Below are 8,939 nucleotides of genomic sequence, written 5' to 3'. Positions count from 1 at the left end.
TGGCTGGCACAGTGCTGCCACAGCCAGCCTGGGGAAGAGACCTGGGCAGGTCAGGTGGCCCACTTGCCCACCTTTTTGAAGAGTCTGATGACATCCTCACTGATCTGTGAGAGGCGGACGATGACATTGTTCATGAAGATGTCATTGAGGGTGGCATGGTCTCGGCTTTCCCGCCTGGTCTGATGCAGGACCAGATACCAGCAGTTCACGGGCGAGAGCAGGTACTGGTCTTTCCTGTGGAAACCAAGACAGCTCAGGTTGGCTTCATTGGAACTATCATCCAGACCGTGTTCTACAGTGTCACCATGGCTCTTTAGACCTTCATGGGGCCCTTCCAGGCTGAATTTTATTCTAACACATTTACAGCTGAGGAAATGGATACTGTAAGAGCTGAAGTCATCCTCCCAAGGTCTCAGAGCAGTGCTGGGGCCAAAACCCAGGTCTTTGACTCTTAAGTTCTATCCTGTCTACTCTCCCACTGCATGTGGCATTTGCAACATGCATCTCTCCCTTCTGGGAAGAGGCTGCCTTCCCCAGAGCTAAGAAATACTAAACCAATTATGTTTGAAATACTTGTATGAGTTCTAGAACTACGCATTGGAAAGAACAAAAGGTGGACCCTTCTCTTCCCCTTCCCTGCCTCTCCCAACTCCTGGGGTCCCCTCAGGCTCTTAACCCTTCTATACTCTCCCAGGGTCAGTTTTTGTCTCTTGGCCTCTTGGAAACCCGTTCCTTTGCCCTTCAATGGAGCTGAGTCCTGAAGGGTTTAAGGTTCTGTATTTGGGAGGAAGGGTTAAGGAAAGCTGCTTTGAGTAAAGTACATGTAGGACAAATAAATCCTTGTCCTGTAATGACTGATAGATTCTTAGCATCTTCTAGCTGGGCATTATGCTAAAAAAAGGGGTGTTCTCAAAGTGTGGTCCTCAGATCAACAGCAGCAGCATTGCCTGGGATCTTGTTAGATCCCAGATTCTCGAGCCCCACTCCAGACCTGCTAAATCAGAAACTCTAGGGGTGAGCCCAGCAATCCGGGTTTTAACCAGCCTTCCAGGGGATGCTGATTCAGGCTGAAGTCTGAGAGCCATCGATCACTATACTATTGTTTCCCAAAGCTTGAGAAATGGGATGTTTCTGAAAAATGAAATGAGGGAATAGATCTCTCTTGTCTGTACTTTACCAAAGACCCCTCTGTTAGCCCCAGTAAAGGGTGTATATATCATATTCTCCAGGAAGAAAGAGGGAAGGGCAATTAGAAACTAAAATCAAACTCATAATCCCATGTGGCCATCTTGCCCTCTGTCGCTGACTCTTCCCTTCCTCTGCTTTCCAGGGTGGGAAGGAGATACTGGAAAGGCAGGATGTAGGGGGAGAGGCCCATCCTCCACTTGAGGGTGGTCGGCTCAAGGTCCCCCAGGCCTGCCTTCCTCCACCTGTGCCCTACGGGTAGGCCACCTCCGAGGGCTGGCCACAGTTACCTCTCAGCCTCCCACTGTCAGCGTTTTTGAGGAAGGGAATTTTGCTGACTCTCACTATGACCACATCGTCCTCCAAAAGCCAAGTGCAAGTGCTGGACGTTGCAGCCCCATGGGCCTCTGGGCACTCACAGTACCCCACCCTCACCTCACCCAACCCTGGGCTTGGAAAGGGTAGGGGAGCAGGGGCCACCTGACTTAGAGGAATTGTCTTTCTGTCACCAAACAGGCAAAAACCTGTCTAGGCAGCAGGAATTGGGGAGAAGGGAATTTGGTTTAGAGGATAAATATATTAGAAACTCTCTGAGGAAAAGGAAGGAGACATGCTGTGATAGGAGAAGCAAACAGATTTCTCCTTTGCTTATAACCCAGAGAAAAAGCCAGAACACTAAAATTCAATCACCCAGCCCAAATCCGTCAACATTTACTCTGCGTCAGGTCGCAGGTGGACTATAGGGGACCATAACACGGGCCTGCCTTGGAGGGGTTCCTTGTCAAGTGGCTGAGGCGGAAGAAAAGAATTATAACAGAAGGTGACAAAGCATCCGTTCTGCCTGAGAAGCTGGAGAAGGTGCCACTCCCCTCCTGTGCCCTCCATGTCCCGGGCACACAGTCTCCTTTTGCTTTCATGCCAGGCTCTTTCCCACCTGCGGCCTTCTCTCACGCTGTTCCCTCCATCTGGAATGTGTTAGTCCTGCTCTCCTCTGACTGCCTCCTTCTTTTCCTCTAGGTCTCAGTTTAATTGATACCTCCCCAGAGAGGAGTATGCCTGTGACCACACTCTAAGGCGTGGGTCCTCGAAGTGTAGTCCCGACTAGCAGCATCAATAAGTTGGGAGCTTATTGGGCCACCCCGGACCACTTAATAAGACACTTTAGGGGTGGGCCCAGCGTCTATGTTTTAGCCAGCGCTATAGGTGATTCTGCTCCATGCTCAAGTTTGAGAACATCTGATTTAAGGAGCTTCCATCCCCCACCTCTCACCCTGTTGTAAGTTCTTTCAGAGCAGGAGCTGTTTCTGTTTTAGTCACCACATCTAGTGCCCAGCAGCATAGAAGATGACACACAGGAGATGCTATGGAAGAGAGACCCATGACAAAAGGCTGCGTTCGCACTGGGTCTTAAAGAATGGGTAGGAGTTTTCCAAATAGACAGGGGTGGGGCAGAGAAAGAAGGAATTGTAAGCAGAGGGAACTATGGGTATAAAGATAGAAAAGTAGTACAGTAGAGCTAGAATTCCAAATGTGGTAGGGAGTACTGGTAAGACATGAGACTGGGGAGACAGGTTAAGGGCTTGACTGAAGGGTTAGGAGGCACTGAATGCCTGACCAATGAGCTGGGACTTTATCCTCTAGGCCACATGGTTCTCGACCTGGTTTGCACACTAGAATCACCTGGGAGCTTTTAAAAAACACCAAGATCCAGGCCCTATCCAGAACCAATTAAGTCAGAATCTCTGAGGGTAGAGCCTTGGTATTGGCATTTTTTTAAATATTCTCTAGAAGAGTCAAATGTGCACCCACGATTAAGAATGCCTACAGTAGGCAGTGAAGAGTCATGGAAATTATTTAAGCAGAGGTATAATCTAACCAATGTGTGTCTTAGGAAGGTCACTGAGGGCAGACTGGAGGATAGATGGATAGATGGATGGGTATATGAATGGGCAGATGGATGGATGGATAAATGGATGAATGGATGAGTGGATAAATGGATGGGTAGATGGATAGATTGATGGATAGCTGGAAGGGTGGACAGATGGATGGATAGATGGATGAATGGATTAGTAGGTAAGTAGATGGATGGGTGGATAAATGTATATAGATGGGTAGATGAATGGGTAGATAGGTGGATGGATGGATGACTACATGAGTATATTATGGATGGGTGGATGGGTGTGGGCATAGGCATGGGGCTGGAGACAAGAGCACCAGTCAGGAGGTGACCCGAGTCTGAAGGAATAGAGATGATGAGGGCCTGGGTAGTGGCCAGGGAAGGCTAGACTTGAGAGACTCCTCAACAAGAGAGCAGATAATCTTGGAGACGTCCTGGAAATTGAGAGGAGGGAGGTGGGAGGGGTGGATGGTGATTCTGAGGTTCAGATCTCAGGTAACTGGGTGGATGCTGATGACATGAACTGGGATAAGAACTGCAAGGAGAGAAATAGGTTTGGGCAGAAAATACTTTACATATCCCATTTTTCACTGCTTCCTAGGTGGCGATAGAAATGAAAAGATTAGAGTAAAGGAGAGATGAGATAATTGAGCTGTTCCCTAAATTACTTCAGGGCCTCAGCTCAGCCTGGGATGCAAGAACTGAATTGCATCGGGGAATTAAATGGGCAAAATTTATGGAAATTACAGTGAGAAGGTGAGTTTCAGGGGTTGGGGAGGAGATCCGAAAGGGTACAGAAGTGCTGGGATGGCTTGGGGACCATTATTTACGTCACCTGGCCACAGAGATTAAATAAGAGAAAGAGCAGAAAGGACAGAGCTTTCCTTGTGAGCAGCTGTGGGCAGGAGGCAATGCAGCCTTAGATGGAATTACAGGGGGAGGCAGAATGAATGGAGGCAAAGAGGAGAAAGTTACCTGAAAGTAACCAAGAACTTGTCAAATTAAAGCGAGTGGCTGCTGGGTAGATGAAGGTCTTGGTTCACTTGGGCTTTCACTCAAGCACTGTCTGTGTATATGTGCCAGGCATAGCTGGATGCTATGGATGCAGCAGTGACCAGAGAAAGCAAGACCTTGCTCCCACAAGCCTTCCGCTTGAGTGAGGAAGACACACAAGGAAACTGAAGGCAAAGATACAGCCTCGTAAATGCAGTGGTGAGAAGGAAGCTGTGGAACAGAGGAGGTGGTGGTGAGGTAGACCTGGAGGAAGCATAATCTAGACTGAGAACTAAAGGCTGGAATGGAGTTTTATAGGGCAGAGCTTTCTAGGGGGAGAAATGTGATGAACGAAAGCCCAGAGGGAGGCTGGAGAGAACATGTTGGTGAGCTGAACACAGCTGAGGGGGGCTTGAGCATGTGGCTCTGCGGTGCTGGTGGGAGTGATAAACGAGGTTGGAGAATTAGGCAGAGGCCACATAGCCAAGGTCCTTTAAGTCCCATTAGAGTTTTTTCCTGAAGTCGGTGGAGAGCCATCAGAGGGTTTGGGGTAGGCGAGTGAAAGGGTAAAATTGCATTTTTAAACTCTCACTTTGGCTACCATAGAAAAGATGGGCTCCAGGGGCCCAAGGAAGAAGGTAAGGGATTCAGGATATACTTAGGTGGAAAACTGACTGGACTAGAGATTGAATGGGGTTCGGATTGGGGTTGGGAGGGAGAAAAAGATGTCCAGGACCATTCCCAAGTTACCCAGGTTGTGCCCCTGGGAGAACGGAGGTGATGTTTACTGAGATGAGGAGAAGCAGGTCAGTGGAGGGGCAGGGAGGGAGGACAATGAGTTCTGTTTGAATGTGGCAAGTCTAAAGGGCATATGGAACATCCAAATGGCAACACCTGGGCTAGAGAGACAAACATGAAGGCTGACATGGAGCTCACAGTCTAGTGGGGGAGATGATAACCCCCAGAGAGTCTGGCAAATGTATGTGAAGTTACAACAGTAGAAAATGCTACAGATGAGGGCATGGTGCCATGAGAGCCCATAACAAGGGGGCCTGTCCTGATTTCAGGGGTTACTAAAACGTCCCTGAGGAAGGGGTCTTTTGGCAATGCTCTAAAGGAAGAGTTAGAGGAAGCTGGGCAAAGCAGGTCAGGAGAGTGGACTCAGGGGTAGAGGGTCCCAGGCAGAGGGAACAAAACAGGCAAAGGCTTGTTGGAAGGCAGGGAGCTCGGTGCATTTAAGAAACTGAATAAAGGCCAGTGTGGCTAGAGCTCAGGATGAAGAAAGGCGGAAGAAGGGGCAGGTGCAGGGTTTCGCAGGCTCTGGCCAGCACATTGATCACTTGCTGGCCATCTTGATCGTTCTGGGACCTTGGAAAAAAGCACGCGGGCCATAGGTGGCAGAGCTGAACACTAGCCTTTGGGGACCTTCAGTTTTCAGAACATCCTTCCATTTCAGAGGGTTACTTGTCCCTTTTGAAAGTGGAGTTCCTTGGACCTGAGAGCCAGCTCTCCATGCCAACAGCCATTTTTGCCGGCTGCAGCTGCACTTCTGGAGGACGTCAAAATGAACCTGGACCTGTGTTCTCTCCTCTGAGGCACATCTCGAGCAGGCTTTCTCTTTCCAAACTAGCATCCTAGCATCTATACAGCAGGTGGAAGCTGCTGAGCTAAGGCATAATGTGAGAACTTTCTTATATATATACATACATTTTTTTTTTTGCCAGAAAATAGCAAATGAAAATTTCTGGTGAGTCACAGCTTTCTTTCTTTGGCTAGGGGAACTGGGTCTGAGGCTCCAAGAGACTGCAGCTAGAAGAGTGGGGCCTTGCCAAACTGGTGAGTTAGGAGAATGAAATTAGCAATGAGCCAGCTTCTCCAGCTTCTCAGCTGGGGGCCGGAAAATTCCGCTTAGCAAACAGAACCCATTTCCAGTCCTACAGAGCCCCACTTCGCAGATGAATCCAAATATACTGCCCTGGGATCATGGTCCCTCAGGGAGGGATGTGAGTTCCTGCAGCTGATATCGTCCCCAGGATGTTCAGTGGCAGACTCTGGCTTCCTGCTCCCTTCCAGAATGTTCGCGGGTTTTACACTGGGCTTGCTTGGGCAGCCGCCAGCAAATCTGCCACTGAAAAGTGCTTCCTTAATTAATTCCAGGGCCCAAAAGTTGTGGTAAACCTCTGGCTACCTAAGCCGTCCCAAGCAGGATTTGGAATTCACTGTCCTAGATTGGAGCAGGAATCATTAATTCCACAAATTTTAACTGAGTGCCGTCTTTTGTGCCAGGCAGTGGTACAATGAGCAACACTCCATAATTCAAGGAACTTACAGTCCAGTGGGGGTCGCAGGTGACAAGCAAATAATCACATAAATAGATAGGAAATTACAACAGTGATAGGGGCTTTGAAGAAAAAATGGATCATGCCTCAAGTGTCTGTAATGGGTTGTTACGTCGCCTTGGGAAGGTGGAGGTGGGAGTCAGTTCACCATGCTGGTCCTTGTCACTGAGATCTTAGCTGAGATGTTTCTCCTAGCTGAGCCTTCCCTGATCCCCAGAGGCCCTTGAATCTCTAATACATCACCCTATTTTATTGTCATTACAGCACTACCATGCCTGAACTTTGTCCTAATCATTTTTTGTTTCTAGTCTTTGATCTTTCTCTAGCTTACATCTGTTCTGTTCACCACTGTGTCTTTATGACCAGGTAGGGCTGGGTACACAGTCAGTTGAATAGGTAAAAAGTGCCCAGAAGGATGAGTTGGAACCAAAGGATGTGTAGATTTCAACATGACACAAGGATAAGGGAGAGCATTTGCAGCAGTAAGTGTAAAGGCTCCATGAGCATGGGCACCTTCTAGAACTAGAAGAGAAAGTGAGTGTGGCCTCAGAGCAGAGGAGCAGGGTGAAGAGTAGAGACAAGACCAGAGAGATCACATGAGACATACCTAGAAGGGCAGAATGGGCATCTGGGCTGTGTACCGCTGTACACAGGGCTGCTGTAACAAGCGTCACACCTGGGTGGCCCTAACAGTACAACGTGTTGTCTTACAGTTCTGGAGGCAAGAAGTCTGAGATCAAGGTGCTGGCAGGGTTGGCTCCTTCTGAGGACTGTGAGGAAGACTGTTCCATGCTTTTCCCCTAGCTTCTGGCAGTTTGCTGGCAATCTTTGGCATTCCTTGGCTTATAAGCACATCACCCCGACCTCTGCCTTCATCTTCACATAGCATTTTCCCCGTCTGTATGCGTGTGTGTGTCCAAACTTCCCCTTTTTATAAGGCCACTAGTCATGTTGGATTAGGGCTCACTCTAACGACCTCATCTTTACTTGATTACCTCTATAAAGACCCTATTTTCAAAAAAGGTCTCACTCTGAGGTCCTGGGGTTAGGACTTCAACATGTGAATTTTTGGAAGATAAAATTCAATCCATAATAGGCTGCTATCGCAAGTGGATCAGGAGTCCGAGAACAGATTACATGACCCTTCAGGCATCTTCCTTATAGTTCATTAGAGGAGCAAATGGACCTGCAATATAGAGGATAAAATTTGACCTGCTCAGCTGGCATTCACTGTCAGCTGCCAGTCCAGCCCTTCCCCTTATCCCCGTCTCTGCTCACAGAAACCTTCTCAAGGCAGTCGATGAAGTTCTGAGGCAGGAATATGGTTTCTTCATTTATCTATTTTTGCCCCCTAGGGAATCTGAGGCCATGTACTGGGAGCTGGAGATCATGGGATCCTGGCTCTGGGGCTGATCAGCTGTGTATTCTTGGGCTTGTAGTTTCACCTCTCTGAGGCTTTCCTATCCCATCTACCAAATGGATAAGTGAGTGACTGAGTGGTCAGGGGGTCTTTTCTGATCTCTCTGACAATATCGACTGTATTTTCCAAAACCAAAATGTGTATACATGATCTGAGAAAGGACTTTTAAATTTTTGAATTAAATGTAATGGGGTAACGTTAGTTAAGAACATCATATAAGTTTCAGGTGTACAACTCTGTAACACATCTGCATATCCATTGTGTGCTCACCACCCAAAGTCTAGTCTCCTTCCATCACCATATATTTGACCACCTTTATATCGAGAAAGGATATTTTTTGTTCCTGATTCCCCAATTTATTTATTTGAAAAGCCTAACAAGAAGCACAAAAATGAAAATGATGAATGGCCATTACCTATCCTTTTATGTATTTCTCTTCAATGACAGGAAAATAAGGCTGCTGAAACCTGGAAATGGTGGCAGCTCTTCCCAGGTCATTTGCATTCCTGCCTCTACATCTGTGCACGTTCCATCTTCACTCACTTGGAATGTTTTCTTCTATGCTTTCCATGCAGCAAAATCCCACCCTTTAAGGCCTAGTTCTAAGGCCTTTCCTTCAGGGATTATCTGAGAGCCATAGAATGTTCTGTCTGAACCATTCATTTCGATTTTCTCATACAGTTACTTCCCGAGGACATCTTTTATGTTGTCAGTCATCTCATCAGTTGCCATTGGCACATGTGGGGCTTGTTTCATCATTAATTCTATAAGCCTCTTGAAGGTAGAAACAATCTCTTATATTTCCTTGTCTCCCTCCATAGCCTTTGGCAGAATGCAATTTATTCATTAACTCACTCTTCTAATATTGTCGAGTATCTGCTATGTGCTGGGCAATGTACTAATCACAGAAAATTAAAAAGATGACTGGATGTGCCTTAAGAAGGCTCACAATCTGATCGATGACATGAACACATGACAAGAATTATGGCTATTAGTCAGAACACCTTTAGTCGAAGTGACAGAAATACTTCAAACTGGTTTAAGCAAAAATGGTAGTAATGGGAAGAGGAGAAATTTAAAGGCTCAAAAATTCTAATAAAAAAAA

At 47.2% G+C, this 8,939-nt stretch overlaps 1 protein-coding gene across 1 annotated transcript in view; it reads right to left on the bottom strand.

The window, feature by feature from the left end:
- SRGAP3 (SLIT-ROBO Rho GTPase activating protein 3) overlaps positions 1 to 8,939 on the bottom strand; it is a 248,120-nt gene that overhangs the window by 110,782 nt on the left and 128,399 nt on the right. Inside the window, exon 3 of the mRNA XM_011370649.2 lies at positions 72 to 234. Within this exon, the coding sequence (XP_011368951.1) occupies positions 72 to 234 (163 nt within the window). The remainder of the gene's footprint in view (positions 1 to 71; positions 235 to 8,939) is intronic.

This window comes from Pteropus vampyrus, unplaced genomic scaffold, assembly GCF_000151845.1.
Source record: "Pteropus vampyrus isolate Shadow unplaced genomic scaffold, Pvam_2.0 Scaffold171, whole genome shotgun sequence".
Taxonomy (NCBI): domain Eukaryota; kingdom Metazoa; phylum Chordata; class Mammalia; order Chiroptera; family Pteropodidae; genus Pteropus; species Pteropus vampyrus.
The sequence above is the reverse complement of the archived record's forward strand: the minus strand, read 5'-3'. Positions and strand labels throughout refer to the sequence as shown.